This window comes from Bactrocera dorsalis, chromosome 3 (assembly GCF_023373825.1).
Source record: "Bactrocera dorsalis isolate Fly_Bdor chromosome 3, ASM2337382v1, whole genome shotgun sequence".
Taxonomy (NCBI): Eukaryota; Metazoa; Arthropoda; class Insecta; order Diptera; family Tephritidae; genus Bactrocera; species Bactrocera dorsalis.
The window spans coordinates 38,860,621-38,877,920 of record NC_064305.1 but is presented as its reverse complement, the minus strand read 5'-3'; the positions used below and the strand labels follow the sequence as shown (position 1 = coordinate 38,877,920).

The 17,300-nt window shown below is 34.7% G+C and overlaps 1 protein-coding gene across 3 annotated transcripts in view; it reads left to right on the top strand.

The window, feature by feature from the left end:
- The window catches only part of LOC105233006 (protein singed wings 2), a 67,338-nt gene extending 52,700 nt beyond the window's left edge, over nt 1–14,638 (top strand). For all 3 annotated transcript variants that reach the window (XM_049452107.1, XM_049452106.1, XM_049452108.1), the window contains 4 exons: nt 41–183; nt 11,046–11,225; nt 13,739–13,897; nt 14,013–14,638. In XM_049452107.1, the coding sequence (XP_049308064.1) occupies nt 41–183; nt 11,046–11,225; nt 13,739–13,897; nt 14,013–14,396 (866 nt within the window). In that variant the 3' untranslated portion in view covers nt 14,397–14,638. The remainder of the gene's footprint in view (nt 1–40; nt 184–11,045; nt 11,226–13,738; nt 13,898–14,012) is intronic.
- Nucleotides 14,639–17,300: the final 2,662 nt, after the last annotated feature.

Below are 17,300 nucleotides of genomic sequence, written 5' to 3'. Positions count from 1 at the left end.
CTCTTCCTTATTTGTTTAATGTCTATTCATTTTTTAATAGACAATCCTTGGAATTGTACGCGCAATTTTAAATGGCTCTTGGTACCAGAGAAGGGTGCCATTGTCGTTGATCGTGATGAGATTATTTGCATGGATAAGAAGTACAGAGATCGTCATATGTTGACTGTGATGAATTTTAAAGTGGTAAGTAATACTATGTTCTTCCCAAAAATTTTAAGTGGTTAGATTACATTTAAAGTGGAATTCTGTAAGAAATCTGTAGTCACTATTTGAGACATTTTGAGGTAAGGTCTCAATTTGTGCCTAGTTACTATTCACTAAACAGTCTTTAGCGTTAGTCACAAAGTATTATCTAAAATTTATGATCTGTTAGCAGGTCACAGAACTCAAACGAACTCTTGTTTGCCATTTTGAATATACTGCATAGAGATCATCATAGATATTAATCGATTGTCGTTTTTTTATATTTTGTAAGCAACTCAAACACGAAAAAATTAAAAATAAATAAATTTTATATAAATTTCGTAAATATTACGACACAAAGTCAACACATATTTTTATTTTTATTGGTAATTAGAGGACCCGTCCACATTTACCTGTGGCTGATACATAGTTAGTACTACTAATACCATCTTTATGATTTCTATTATTTAGATTATGACTATTAGTTAAGGAGATATAGCATTTTTGGTGAACCAACTTGTGTTAACTTACAAAAAATTAAATCAATAAACATTTCATGCGTTAATAAAGTATTAGTTTTTGTGGGAAAAAACTGTTGAATTAAGTAATGAGACTGATTTTATTGCCGCGCTTGTGGTAAACCTGTGACCCTTTCTATTTCCCCGGCATCCCTCCCCTCTCCATTGATATACATATGTACCATCGCTCTAGCTTGTTTAGTTCGCCTGCTGCGTCAAGTTGAGTAGACGTGTGTTTGTAGTGCTCGTCACGAAAATGGAAAAACGAAATCAAGAGCAACGCGTCGGGATAAAATTTTGCGCCAGATTGGGCGAAACAGCTTCGGAAACGTACGCTAAAATTGTAAGAGTGTATGGTGATAGTGCTCTTAGACCCGGAAGCCAAACGCCAAAGCTTACAATGGTTGTTTCCGCGCGCCCCCCGCCCGAAAAAAGCTCGCATGAGCAAGTCGAAGGTGAAAACGATGATTATTGCCCTTTTTTGATAGCCGTGGAATCGTCCACAAAGAATTCGTTCCACTGGGGAAAACTGTGAATCAAGTCTACTATTGAAAGATTGCGAAAACGAGTCAACAGGGTGCGCCCAGACATCGCTCGTAACTGGAGCCTTCATCACGACAACGCGCCGTGCCACACCGCCCTCAGCGTGTCCCAGTATTTGGCTAAAGGGATCGCCGTGTTGCAACAGCCGCCTTATTTGCCCGACATGTCACCCTGTGACTTTTTTGTTTCCTAAATAAAACAAAATCGGTGGTCAAAGGAACCCATTTTAAGCCGATTGCGGACATCCAGGCGGCCGTGACGAGGGTACTCGCGGACATCCCTGTCGAAGAGTTCCAGAAATGTTACGAAGCATAGAAAACGCGCTGGAATCGCTGTATAGCTGCCCAAGGGGACTACTTTGAAGGTAATAGCAGAGTTGTAGAATAATTTTCAAATATACGGTTTTTATGGAATCAGTCTCATTACTTAATTGTCATACCGTAGAAAGGAAAAAAATAGGTTGGCAAGGTTGTGTCATCAGTCTTTTGAGATGCACGTGGTATATCATTCATCGAATGATTACTGAGCCAGTTTTAATTCATTCCCAAGATTTAGCAATTTTATTATTTTTTAAGAAAGATCAGTTTGAAATTGTACGCATACACTTCATCGTTCCCGTTTAAATATTGCACTGCTCAGTGCAATGCTTCGAAAATTTTTCTGTATATCTCAAATTATAATAAACCTTTATATCAACACTCCAAATATTCCGCTATATTTGTATGCTAGATATATGACATTTGGTTTGTTATGAATGTATTTGCGTCCTTCGCCCATAATCTAGCAAAGTATCCGCAAAGCCTTGACGACGATAGTTGTGATATTAAATATATCTGACGGTATATCGTCCTAAAAAACTGCCTGGTTCAGGGGCAAAATCAGTATAACTCATATTATTAGCATGTAAGGATATGCACATTTTTACTTATTTTTTTTCTATTTTTGAATTACTAAAATTTTCAAATTAATTTTGAACAAATGCTTATGATTTAAAATATAATTTTGTATTTATGAATTGTATTGAATTTTAACATAAAAAAAAGTATCCTATGTCCTTACCCTGGTTGTAAGCTACCTCCCCACCAATTTTCAGCCAAATCAGTTCAGCCGTTCTTGAGTTATAAATGGTGTAACTAACACGACTTTCTTTTATATAAGTTACGCTATCACTTTCGTGAGAGCGAAAAAAAATACAATTTTAGTTTTAGGCGGACAGCGATTCCGCGTTTATTGAGTTTTAATCAACAACTGCCCAACAATGTAGTTTACAAGTACTTATATTTATATTAAAGCTAGGGCTATGCACTTAATTATTTGCATCACCAGTTTATTGTACTGAGCAGACTGCTGCAACAGCAATATTGTTTCCGTTTGCGCTTTGCGCAAGCTATTCTTTGGAAAGTTAATATTTCTGCAATAATGCAATATTATTGATTTCCGTTGCATAAAAATTGGCACAACCAATATTGCAATTAATTCCGGGAATTTGAATGTTAACTATTCTTAAGACACGTGCCGGAAGTTGGCTGTGGGGTTACTAACATCTTTGGTGTTAACTCTTCCCCTCTTAAATCGATTGTCCCCAATCGGCGTTTTTGTAAAATATTCTAAGATATTGCGACTTGTAAAAATGGACCGTTTTTTAAATTTGAAACGTCTTCAGTTTTTCCTTGCGATACTGGTGATACATATAACTTGTGCTTGTGCTTAATTATGAATACCAAAATGAATACCACTAGTACTATAGTAAATACTAGTGCGACATCAGTGCTTAGACTAATTATATGCGTTTTATAGTTTTCATTCACTAAGAGTTTAATGTGATCATCTTGATTTAATTGTTTTAAGTACAAAGATTTCAACTTTAGATTTGGAAAAGATGTATTTTCGTATTTAATTTTTGTTATCATATTTGGCAAAATAAATTGATCGAATGCTTTCATTTTTACATTAGAAAAGGTTTTATTCATTACTTTAATTTCACAGTTCTCAAAATTAATAAGAAAATTTCCTTTAATTTTTATTTTCGTTTTATTACAATTGTGTACAATTTCAGAATAGAAATTCTTAAATATTAGTATACCAGGTAAAATTTCGTTTACAACGGTTTCTTCAAAGATTTGCATATCGCAGTATGCTTCTTCGAAGTTTAGTATATTCTTTAAACAATCATCTACAATTTTTTTCAAATTTTGTTTCAGATTTTCCTTTACATTTACATTAAAAATATTGTTCATATTATCCACTAGTATTTCATAATTTTTCAATATGATTGTTTTATTTTTGGCATTAGGGATAGGCTCGAACAGGATTTTGGATAGGATATCTCGTGAATAGTTAGGAATTTTAAGGATTATGATAATATTCTGTTCTTGTACGGCGACGGAAACTTTGATGTTAGAGTAGCTGTCAAAGTCATTAATCAAGTTGAGTTCTGTCTCTGTTAAAATATCGGTGGGAATTATTCCGAGTTTGCTTGAAAATATTATTTGACCAATGTCGTCAATGTGGTCACGTAAAAGGGAAATGTCATTGTTAACTTGGTAAATTTGTTGCATAAATTCAATTTCGTCTTCTATTGTCATTATTTTGTTTTGGATAAAGTTCTTGAATTTGTTCAAATAGTCACTTATTACAATCTGTTTGTTATTTATGTGATTAGTAATGTTTTGTATTTGGGATGATAGTAAATTATTTACGAATGTCAGATTATGGATTCTATCCGTCAAGATTTTTCCGTTGTTTGAGAGGTATTCTAAAGAGTTTTTTATTTTGGTTTCGTCGTCACTGTCCATAGTACCTGCTACTACTTTAAGTCCTTTTCCTAATACATTTATTAAGCCTCTTTTATGTCTAAAGTGTGGGTTAAGATTCTCAATCGTCTTTTCTAATAATAAAAAATTCTTATTGACTGTGTCCAGTAAGTGCTTGCTTTCTATTCTATTGGCGGCTAGTCCTTGTATGTTGTGTAGGATTAGTGTCACTGTGTCCTCGTACGCAGTTATATTAACAATATGAAGAATTTTGCTATAGTGATCGATTACTTTTATTTCCTCCGTCTTGATGGGAATATATCCGTTATTATTTGTCAAGTCTTGTATGTCGATTTGTTGTGCTACGGTGGTGAGAATCGTCATTATTATGACCAAAAGTCTTATTGCTGTGCTCATTTTTCTAGAGTAGGAAAAGAAAAATTAAGCTCTTATGATAACCTAATATTATTTTTATGAATTATTCTCCCTGACTTTGTTTTGACTGTAGTGTTATAATTTTGTACTACGATTTCTTTCTTGTATCTAGCTGATAATTTATTTCCTAATCTACGATTTATCTTTACGAAAATCTCATCGCCTTCCGAATATTGTTTCGGTGTCAATCTGTTTTTATTATGGAAAGAAAGGTCGGCGGTTTGCTTGTCTTTTAGTTTTTTAATTATTTCTTGCCTATCAATATCTAGCAGTTTGGGATCGCTACTAACGCGTCTTCCGAAAAAAATTTCTATCGGTTTCCTTCCAGTGGTAGAGTGTATAGAATTATTATATTCTTTTACCGATTTTCTAAAAGTTCATAAAATGTTCGATGCGTTTTTTCGACCTGAAGGCAACGCATTATTTCTTGAAGGGTTGAGTGAAACCGCTCTACTTGTCCATTTGAACAACTCGTATATGGGGGTGTTCGATGTATTTCAATACCAAACTCATTTTCAATCATAAAATTTAGTGTCTCTGAGTTAAAGGATTTTTCGTTGTCCATCACTATTGTTTCCGGTACTAAAGTGAAAAGAATATCCCTCATTGGTTGTCTGATATCTTCTGCTGCTCTAGACCGAATGGGTTTTGCTACTGCATATTTCGAAAATTTGTCTACAGCAGTTAAAATTAGTTCTTTACCGACCAAGAATATGTCTATGTGGACTATTTGTCCTGGAAATTTTGGGATGGGCGTATTTTGTAGTTGGGGTTTGGGTGGGTGTCGTTCGTATTTGTTCTCTTTACAAGTGGCGCATATTTTAATAATTTTCTTGATTTTATTTGCCATTCCGGGAAAGTAGTATTTTTCCAAAATCTGTGTCCTATTCTCTTTGCTGTTTCTATGAGCTCTGTTATGTGTTCTAATTATGAGTTCCTCCTGTTCTTGTTCACTAGTTACATCTTCGACTTCTGCTTGAGTGAATCTAATGCGATACTTACTAAAGTGCAAGGGGTATAGTTCTTGTATTTTCCCCATTATGGATTCTTCTGTTTTAATACAATTTATTACCGAAGGGTTGAGGTATCTTTTTAGGATTGAAATCAGATTTGCTTGAGAATATTCTGGTTCCGTTATTATATGGCGATGATACGTTGGGAATACTATTTTAAATTGGTAAGTAGAGGTTTCGCATCTCTTTAAGAAGATTTGATTTTTGAAAGCGTTAATAGGGGCTTCGATACTATATATTAGATTATGGAATGAGCTATCATCCGAATTTGTTGCTATAGACAAAGTGTTAATGTGCACCTCATTTGGTGGAATCCGCGATAATGCGTCCGCCACTACGTTTTGTTTGCCCGGTTTGTAAAAAAGTTCATATGAGTATTCCTCCAAAGTGGCTTTCCACCTCTTCATTTTTGAATTATTATTTTTATTGCTCAGCGCATATGTTAGCGGCTGGTGATCAGTAAAGATTTGGACCTTGGCAGATCCATACAAATAGTTTCTGAATGAATTTAAAGCCCAAATTATAGCTAGCATTTCCTTTTCGTTGGCTGCATAGTGCTCTTCGGCTTTATTTAATGTCCTTGAGATAAATGCCAGGGGCTTCGAATCTTGGGATAGAACAGCTCCAATAGCGAAATTGGAAGCATCTGTTACTAGCTCGAATTTTTTATTGTAATCGGGGTATGCGAGTACAACATCCTTTGAAGTAAGTGAGCGCTTGATATTATTAAAGGCTTGTATCGCTTCTTTGCTCAAATTTATTTTTACTTGCGAGGATTTGTTTTTTGAAATTCTACCCTCTTCCCCTCTTAAAAGAGTTGTTAGGGGTTTCGCTAACTTCGCATAATCCTTGATAAACTTTCGGTAGTATCCTGACATACCGAGGAAACTACGAAGATCTTTCAAAGTTGTGGGCTGTGGGAATTTGTCAATTGCCACAACTTTTGCAGGATTGGTTTTTACTCCATCCGGGGTGATAACGTAGCCAAGAAATTCTGCTTCTTTTTTAAAAAAATTACACTTGTCCAACTGGACCTTCATGTTGGCTTCTTCCAAGGTTTTAAATATTATTTTTATGTGATTAAAGTGTTCTTCTTGGGTTTTACTAAAAATGATGATGTCGTCAATATAGACATAACAACATTTTCCAATGTGTTCTCGGAGTATATCATCCAGCGCTCGTTGGAAGATAGATGGGGCGTTTTTTAAGCCAAATGGTAACCTTGTAAACTCATATTTGCCATTGTTAATAGAGAATGCAGTTTTCTCTATATCAGATTTTTTTAGTGGAATCTGGTGAAAACCACTTTTTAAGTCGAGAACAGTAAAGAAATTGCTGTTTCCCAGTTGAGATATAACTTCTGATATCTCGGGTATTGGGTATCTGTCCGCGGTTGTGACAGCATTTAGTTTCCTAAAATCTATGACCATGCGGTACTGTTTGTTTCCCGCTGAATCTGCTTTCTTAGGTACAATCCACACAGGGGAGTTGTACGGTGACCTAGAGGGTCTTATAATACCATCCTTTAAAAGTTTTTCTACTTGCGATTCTACCTCACTTTTTAATGATGCTGGATAGGGATAGAATCTCGTGTAAACAGGAGAGTCATTGATAGTCCGGATTTGTCCAACGACTTTAGTCGTATAAGTAAGTTTCTCGTCGGGCTCGGAGAAGAGCCTGGGATGTGTATTCACGATTTTTCTCATAACATCTCTCTGTTTAGGAGACAAATTTTCTTCTTTTATGTTAATAACGTTGACACTTTGCGAAGGAAGCTGTTTAAGGCTAACAGTAAAACCGTTTCTTAATACCATATAATTTTTGTCGGTGTGTATTATTGCTTTTAGTGCTCTAAGCGTATCGTTCCCTAAAATACCATCAAATGTTTTCAATGAAGGCATTAGGTAAAATCTTATTTTATCCTCGATTTTGAAAAGTTTCGCGTATGTATGCTCGCTGATTTTTATATCACCAATAATAGATCTAGCATAAAAGGGACTCTCGTTTTCTATGCGTTTCTTTACTAATTCAGGCTTAACATAATTTTTAGAAGATCCTGTATCGACTAAAAACTTCAGAATGTTACCGCTCTCCGTCTTCACTTCAAAATAAGGGAGCGAAGAGCTAATCATGCTAAAAAATGGATGTCACTTGGTTCCCCGTATTGAACACTTCCATCATCGCTTTGCTCGACCGCCGTTGTATCTATGTGGAAAGTCCTCTGATTTTTGTTTGGCTGATAATTAGTGACCGATGGCGGTCTCTTGCCTTGGAGTTGGTTCCGATGTGACCTATTCATATAATTAATTCTACGCGAGTGTATACTCTGGTCAACTTCCATAGGCTCTGGCCTTGGTTGAGGTCTAGGTGGCCTGGGGGGAGCGTTTATATTTGGGATTTGTGCAGGCTGTTGTTGCCTGTCCAATTGGTATATTTGTGGCATATGTGCCAATTGAGGGTAAAACTCTTGCCTTTGAGTTTGTATTGGGTACCTTCTTGAAAAGGTTTGATTATTTTGGTACGTTCTTTTTAAGGTATGCGCATGAGTCGTGCGGAAATTTTGGTTGTCTAACTTAAGACATAGTTGAAGGGCCTGGGGCAGGTCAACAGGTTCCCTTATTCCTAGCAACCTTGGGAGGTCGCCATTCAACCCTCTTATGAAGGTATCTAATGCTCTGTCCCTGTAGGATTGTGTCATCATCCGCAAGGATTCATTACTCATTTCGAGACAACCTACTTTATCTAAAATTAAGGACAGATGTTTGTAAATTAGCTGGTAAAATTCTGCGACTGTATTTCGTCCCTGTATAAGAGTGGTCATTTGGTATTCTAGTGTGGACAGGTCGCGTTTGTCGGCGTAATGCATAGAAAGACATTTTGTTATAGCAGACCAGTCGAGAGGCGTGTTATAAGATTCTAGCGCCATGTCTGCGTTGCCCACTATTTTATTCCTAACCACGCTAAGAATACCGTAATACTTTGGGGTTCCTCTTAGGGGTTCGTATATTTTTAGGATCCGATCTACGCTTTTCCTCCATGAATTAAATTCGCCTGCGTGACCGGAAAATTCTTTCAAACATTTAACGACGTCGGGTATCCTATCTAAGTCTATTAAGTTTGTCCTGTGGGTTTCTTCTATAGTTTGGTCAGTTGCTAAAGACAAACTAGCATTTGGATTAAGAGCTGCCTGTACTACTTGTGGTATTTGTTGCCTAAAAATGTCTGTTGCTATGTTTCCTATGAGAGTCGTTAAGTCGTCAATGCTCAATTGAGCGTTTCGCGCCGCCTGAGGGGTAGGTGTTGCATTATTTTGGAGAATTGGGGGGCGGACAAGATTGTCTGGATTTGCCATCTTATAATTGTTAATATAATTTTGTTACTTTAAAATTTTTCTTACTTTAATATTGATCCTGCTTCCTGGATGCTGATGTTCTTCTCAGGGCTGGTGTCCTCTTGAGATGTTGATTGATGTTGTACTAATTTTTTCTCACTGTTTCCCTTAGGAGTTTGATTTTGAAGCCTTTTTTAGCTTTAAATGGTTTGTTTTAGAATGTATTTTGATTGTTTATATTGTTACTTTGCTTGTCGCTTTTCAGGCTTTTTTTTTTATGGTGACGATAAATTTAATTAGTTATCTTCGTTATTTTAACTATCAGTTTTAATTTTTTTTTTTCTTCTGCAGTGTAGGCTGGTACATAATACCACCTTTTTGCCGAAGCTACTAAGGGGCCTTCACAACTGCGGTTTTTTGTTTCTTCAGTTTTGGGTAATTTGCTGCAGGGTGGCACTAGCACACTGTCACTAGTTTATCACTTAAAGGTCACAGCACAAAATTAACGTTTTTACTGTATTTCACTTGCTTTTACCACAGATTTTGCCACTCGCGCACTACCGGTACTTTTTAGGTATACGACGTTCTATGCTTTACGCGTTACAAAAAAATTTTTTTTGATTTCGCGCTTTACGCGGTATATTATACAAAACTTTACGTTTTGTATTTAGCTCGGGCGCCAGTTACGCTATCACTTTCGTGAGAGCGAAAAAAAATACAATTTTAGTTTTAGGCGGACAGCGATTCCGCGTTTATTGAGTTTTAATCAACAACTGCCCAACAATGTAGTTTACAAGTACTTATATCTATATTAAAGCTAGGGCTATGCACTTAATTATTTGCATCACCAGTTTATTGTACTGAGCAGACTGCTGCAACAGCAATATTGTTTCCGTTTGCGCTTTGCGCAAGCTATTCTTTGGAAAGTTAATATTTCTGCAATAATGCAATATTATTGATTTCCGTTGCATAAAAATTGGCACAACCAATATTGCAATTAATTCCGGGAATTTGAATGTTAACTATTCTTAAGACACGTGCCGGAAGTTGGCTGTGGGGTTACTAACATCTTTGGTGTTAACTTATACATATGTACATGTACATATATAGATTATGTTTTTTTGACTATGTTATAGAAAATTTTATGTTTGTTATCGACATATTTACTTGCATTCAAGTGTTAATACATCTCTATATAATGAAATGTAATAGATTTTGTGACTGTCACTTACAGAATAGCAAAATCGTCTCAAGTCACAAAAATTGTCTCTAACTTAAAATCTCAAATTTAGAGACTTGTGACTGTATCACAGTACAGAATCGCTCGGTTAAAATCTGAAATTTAGAGACTTTTGATTATGTCATAGTACAGAATCGCTCGGTAAATCAGCTGTGATAATGAAATATATTTCCAATGCTGACAAGAAGATGGTGCTAAATCAAAGTCGCACAGAGAGTTTTTGGGTAGACTTTGTTATACTATGTTCCCACAAAAAATTTTAAGTGATTAGATTATATTTAATCTCTTCACTAATCTAGCCGTTCGCACCGCCGTTAGACAGATGATAAAACTGATGTTTTTGCCATTCGAGAACTCACATCGCTTATTATTTATTAAAAGAAAACATTGTCATATAGTATTTCGTAATAAAAGCCATTTTCTTTTAAATATTTTCTATATAATGGAAATAATGGACGCATTTCATTTGGGAAGTCGATTTTCAGATAAAATTAGATTCATTGCTTTAAAAAAAATGTTTTTGTTTACATTTTCGAAAGAAGATAAGGTTCTTCGATAAGGAGTTAATTAAGTTAACAAAGGCTTACTCACTCTTTGCTCATAGTAGTATATCAATAAGTATATGTCCTTAAACATAACCTACTAAGGTTTCAAATTAATATTTCAAGTATTTTTTTAATTTCAAATACATATTTGTACAGTCTTTTAAAGTGTAACCGTCAATAGCACTACTCAAGTGTTGTCTACATTTTCTGTTTATAGTTCTCCATACAATAAACCTACCCATTTCTTTCAAAAATCGAATTTAATCAATTTTTAATTTTTTACGGCCGTAAGTCATTACGAACAATATCTTCTAGTGTAGTTTTCTTATTTCAAAAAAACAGAGAGGACCGAAGCCACTGAAAGATCTTTTTTAAACGCCGTAGGTGATTCGAAAAGTATTTAATTTTTTTTCCAAATATTTTGTTTTATATTCTTAAATTATGTATAACTGTAGACTATCGCTTCATTTATCTCTTCTCACAGATGTTGCGCAAGGAATGCCAAACGCACGATGATTTACAAAATTGTACCTGCACAATGCATCACATCATTCCGAAGACGCACATACCACTCTACACAATCAATTGTAGTAATTTGCAATTTCGAACAATGCCGAGTTATATACCAGCAAACACAACAACAGTGTATCTCAATGATAATGAGGTGAGTGAATAAACTAAAAGAGTATCCAAAACAAATAAATTATTATTTTAATTGAATATTTTCACTGCCAACAGCAATAGATTGCAAGAGTATAATAGCACCAAATTGAAATATAGAATTGTATTTTTGAACATGACTCAAAAAAAGCTTCGACGTTTGAGATGTCCTAAAAATTAATGAATACAGTGGTTCAGGCGGAGTTTTTAATGCTGTCAATCTCATTCATTAATGCTATTCGTGATCGCTATGCAAGATTCAGTACAGGTACAGAGTCAACAAATCTATTTCGTGCATTATGTTCACGCTACGATGCATTAGCTTGTGCGCATTCATTTGCGGTTTTTTTATACCCTGAACAGGGTATATTAAGTTTGTCACGAAGTTTGTAGCACCTAGAAGGAAGCGTCGGAGACCCTATAAAGTATATATAGTATACATATAAATGATCAGTATGTTGAGCTGAGTCGAGGTCCAGAAGTCATCAACCAGATCGATCATGTTGTGATAGATGGAAGACACGTCTTCAGTGTTCTAAACGTGCGTACGCTCCGAGGTCCTAACATCGACACGGACCACTATCTTGTTGCAGTCAAGATACGCACCCGCCTTTGTGCAGTAAATAGATACCGAGAGTTGAAGAAGGAAGCTAGACGCATTTGCAGACAAAAAAAGAGAGGAGTAATGCTCGAAAATTCTACGAAAAGATAAGGCGACTAACAGAAGATTTCAAAACCGAAGCAAACTCTTGTAGAAACGCCAGAGGGGATGTAGTGACAGATTCTCCAGCCTGCTGAGTGGCAATGAAAGTATAACGCCAGGAGAAGGCAAACCCGATTCTTCAATCGATGACGATCGAGCAGAGGTTCCATTTTCCGACTATGAAGAAGTTCGAATAGCAATTAACCGTCTGAAGAACAATAAAGCGGCGGAGGCCGATAGATTGCCGGCCGAGCTATTCAAGCATGCCGAGAGACCCCACGATCTGTGCCAACTACCGTGGGATAAGTCTCCTCAACATCGCATATAAGGTTCTATTGAGCGTATTGTGTGAAAGCTTAAAGCCCACCAACAAAAGAGAAGGTTCTACCTTCTATAAGAGTGTACAACTGCTGACGTATGCGGATGACATCGATGTCATTGCCCTCAATAACCGTGCCGTTAGTTCTACTTTCTCCCGGTTAGACAAAGGAGCAAAGCAAATTGGTCTGGTAGTGAACCAGGGCAAGACGAAATATCTCCTGTCATCTAACAAACAGTCATCGCACTGGCGATGAAAAAAACAAAAATATTTTTACTATCCATTTTTTACGGTGTTTTTATTGATATCTTAAGAATACAGAAAAAAAATTTTACAAAAAAATATTAAAAATAAAATAATTAAAAGGGGGAGAGACAGGTGTAAAAAAAATGGCCCATCCTGGTACCATTGATCCTGACTCTCCTGGTGGTCTGAAAAGAAATTCTTAATCAGTAAGGATGCTGTTATAGTTCTTACCTCAGGGAACACGAAATTTTTTTTTTTTTGAAAAATGGCGACTGCCTGAAAATAAAAATAATTTTTTACGCTTTTTTTGAAATACCTGAATTTTTTTTAAATATTAAAAACAAAGGATTAAGGATTATATAAAGATAAAGGATTATATAAAGACAACACAAAATTTCAAGTAAATCGGTTGTATAGAACTTGAGATAATGCCGGTACCGTGTGGAAAAAGTAGTTTCGAGAGAAACGCGTTTAAAAAGGTGATTCTACTACCTACCGGGCTAGGTGCTGCGTCACTAAAGTAACTGTAGCTCTTAAAATAATTTTAATTTTTAAAAATCCTTTGGAAGATATGTTCTTAAGGGTCTAAACTTTAAATATGAAAAAAAAAAATCGAATTTTTCAAAATTCTAGAGTAGAATGTTCCCTTAAGTTATAAAATTGCAATGAAAAGTGGCATTAGGACTGACACTAAAATTTGCAAAATACCTACGGATCCGGCCACGCGTGGTTGTGGTATACATTTTTTACTATTATTCATATAATAAACTATTCAATAAAGTGATTTACGAATAAAGGCGAAAACATTTTTGTCGGTATAAGAATCCAATGGATTGTATTTGAGATTTAATTTTGAATATGTTCTTAGAAATAAATTTCATTGGAAAAAATAACGAATTTAAGGCTGCTTTCTCAATGTCTGGTTACCAGTCTTTCTGTCCAGTTAATACATTGTACTTAATAACCATCAACAATGTATATGCTTAATGGAGATAACCGCTTAATAGGGCGTCCATTTAGTAGAGCTTTCACTATATTCTTTATTTAAAATTGTTTTAACTATCCTATCTTCCAAGTTGGTTTGAACTGGACACAGTGTGCTAAATTTTACTAAAATCGGTTCAGTAGTTTAGGAGTCCATCGCGGACAAACATATAAAGATTATAAGACGTACAGAGCATAGGAAATTTATTATAATCAGAGGAAATACAATTTCTATAGAAAAATCGTTGTGTTTAAATACTTACAGATCACAGATATATTACCTTTACGTAACAACCCATATTATCGTCATGTAGTGGACATCCATTTGGACAATAACCACATTGAGACGATTGATGTGTTAGAAGGTGGCTATTGGTTTGAGCACTTTCGCTTGCTCAGCTTGCGCGGTAATCGATTGCAAAAGGTAAAGTTAATATTATAATATAATTGGTTATAAATAGAAACCTAAAATAATAAGAATAATTTAAAATAAAAATTACTTACTTAAGCGTTTAATATTACTCCCCTTTTTCCCACAGTTACCTGTCTATGCACTCGATAACGCACTGGACGACAATCTCGACGCGAATCTCCTTCTTCTCAGCGGCAATCCTTGGCAATGCACTTGCATATTTACAATGCGTTTTCGTGAGATACTCATGAAATACAATGAAATAACGCGTGATGCCATAAATATCACGTGCACCTATAAAAACAGCAGTCCGGTGCGTCGCGCCAATGTGCTCTCGCTTACACGTGAAGATGTCTGCAAACCGGAAGAGGAGCCGAAAATATATCCGCTCGATATGCTCAATGCAGTTTTGGCCTTTCTTATACTTCTAATTCTGAGTAAATTAGCTTATGACTACTATTACTATAAAAATTTTGGGCGCGTGCCATGGATTGTAATGAAGTTGCCATAAATTTTGCCGAGGGAACATACAATTCCTCTATTATGTTAAAAAAACTCTAATTTGTGATTAATTTAGTTTATTAAATAGATTAAATAAGATAAAAAAAGTAAATATAACTATTAAAATGTGAACATGAAACCCGTATGTGATTAATATTAAATATATTATATGTGATGTACTAATACTAGAATGCCTTTGGAAGATTAAATGGTAGCAATGCAAGTTTAGAATAAAAATTTAAAATATTTTAAGCAAGGATTATTTCCTTATTATAAAAGGTACTAAGAGCTTAGTAATTGAAAAATAATTTTTAAATTAACAAGTAACTAAGGGCTAATTTGGGGTCTATCATAACATTTGATACCCTTGCAACTTGCAGCGATCAAAGCGGGCTTAATACCTTCAGATGGCGGAAAAACTTTATCGCATATTAAAGAAGCTAAGTTCAGGTCTAACCAAATATTCTATAGTTTTGCAGCTTATCAAAGACGTTTGCAGGTATTGGCAATACTCCCTTAGTTTTATTATAATCTCCACATGAGATTTATGGTATATAAACTCAACCGAAGAGACTAAAAGCGCGATTCTGTAAGCAGTCTCTAGTCACTATTTGAGACAATTTGAGGTAAAGTCTCAATTTTTGACTACTTACTATTCACTAAACAGTCTCTAGCGTTAGTCTAAAATTTGGCACCTGATAGTTAGCAGGTCACAAAACTAAAAAGAACTCTTGTTTTGGATCATTATAGATATTAAACGATTGTCATTCTTTTATTTTTTGTAACAACTCAAACACGAAAATGTTAAAAATAAATCAATTTTATATAAATTTCATAAATATGTATTATGAAACAAAATCAACATTAGGGATAGGAGATTTAGACCAATTCGTTTTTATTCAGCGCCAAACCAATAACATAATTAATAACCTTTAAGAGAGACTCCCTATAATTTTATTAAAATATCACATATTGTGACCAACTTAAACTGTGAAAAATTAATATATAGAATATATTGGGGGTAGAGAAACGAAAGGGCTGTTTGTATTAATTTATGACATTGCTCACTTATACTTGAGAACTTATTTTCAAGTGATTTTATAAATGTGTAAATATATATGGAGTAAAGACAGCCGGATATATGTATGAGGCTCCTGAATATCAGTTATATTAGGGCTAAGGCAAGTTTTCGCTCGATTTTATCCATTTTAGACACAAAGATACACTCTTGAGAGAAAAACATGCCCTCTGAATTTCATTAAAATATGTGGTATAAAGTCAATGGGATCTTGGAAAATCTGTATACTACGTACATGTGAATTAATGGGTGTATTGTTCCGATTCGACCTATTTTTGACATTAGGCTATACTATTATACAATCGAAGAAAATTTCTCAAATTTTGGGGTACTTTTGTAAATGCAATATGAAAATCATTTTTAAATCATATGCCCATGCCATGCAAAGCAATTATCAATTATAACTCTGATTTGCCAAAATATGCAATGCATTCTGTTGACGTTTATAAATGGCCCCGTGCATTGTCCTAATAATATTATAAATAATTAATAAAATGAAATGATAAATAAATAACTATTAAAATTTAATAAATAAAATATATTTTAATATAAATTACTTGCTTCATCGGTGAACCTTCCATTTTAAATATTTCAAATACAATGCATGCAAAATAAAATCCATGCAATTTTTGACAGCTCATGCGCATGAAATAGGGCTGTCATGTATTAAAGAATTTTATACTTCGCATGTTTGTTTTGCATTTTGCGTTTAAGAAAGCGGCCTACATCTCATAGATTGACCGATATCTTCGACAAAAAGTCAACCATACGCACTGGTGTTCAGGTATTCGGTACGTAGGGCTTGAAGATTTATGGTCCGATTTAGCAAATGTTTGGGCGTAAAGTGAAATACTTTAAGAACAATATGCGTGAAAATACTGATACATTAATTGGTTCTTGATTTGTGTTCTTTTTACTTTTGATGATTCTGTAAGAAGTTCTGTTGTCAACGCGGAGGCATTTTTTTTTTCTAAGGGACTGCCGGAAATGACATCGAATGATCGTGTTTTAAACATTTTTCTTTCCATTTCATCTCATATTTGTAAAGTAAAAGTGGATAAAATGAATATATTTGACAATTGGAGAAAAAGTCAACCAACTTCATTATATTCAGCGCTATTATTTAAAAAACAATATCCATTTCATATCTTTGAAAAATCACGTAAACATATTGATCAACATAAACCGCTTAAAGTCAGCTGAAAAGTGCCAACCCCGTTATCCAATTTTTACATCCTATTCTTCGAGGCAACCAAGCACTATCTTAATTAAATGTTTATGTTTCCGACGTATTTATGTATTTATGCGCGGTTTCCTTCCGTTTTCAGTCACTTTCACACTGTACGGTGTCTGCAAATTTCCTTCACAGCAAGTTTTGTCAATATAGCTAGTATGGTTGTGAGATACATATGTACATTAAACATAATAAGAGGCGAAGGAATACGCACCGATGCCATCACTACTACAATTGTCTGTACCAAATTAAATTTCACAGGTTTTGGATTAACGGCATTTTGTGTGCGTGACAATAATCCGATTCTGCCCATCTACAACACCAACCTTCTTTTAGTGACGATTTGTACGTCTATCAAGTTTCATCACTATATCTCAATTTTTATTTAAGTTGCCGCTTACATGGACGAACAGAATCAAACTCGCCTGGTCATCCTGATCAGTTAAGTAGATGTATGTGAAGAAACTATAATATTCTGTAGCAACACAAACAGTGTACGAAATAACGTTATTATAATTAATTATAACGATATTAACATACTTTTTATGTAAAAATAATTGAAGTAAACACATAATACTGTTGTTGTAGCGGCAAAAAAGTCT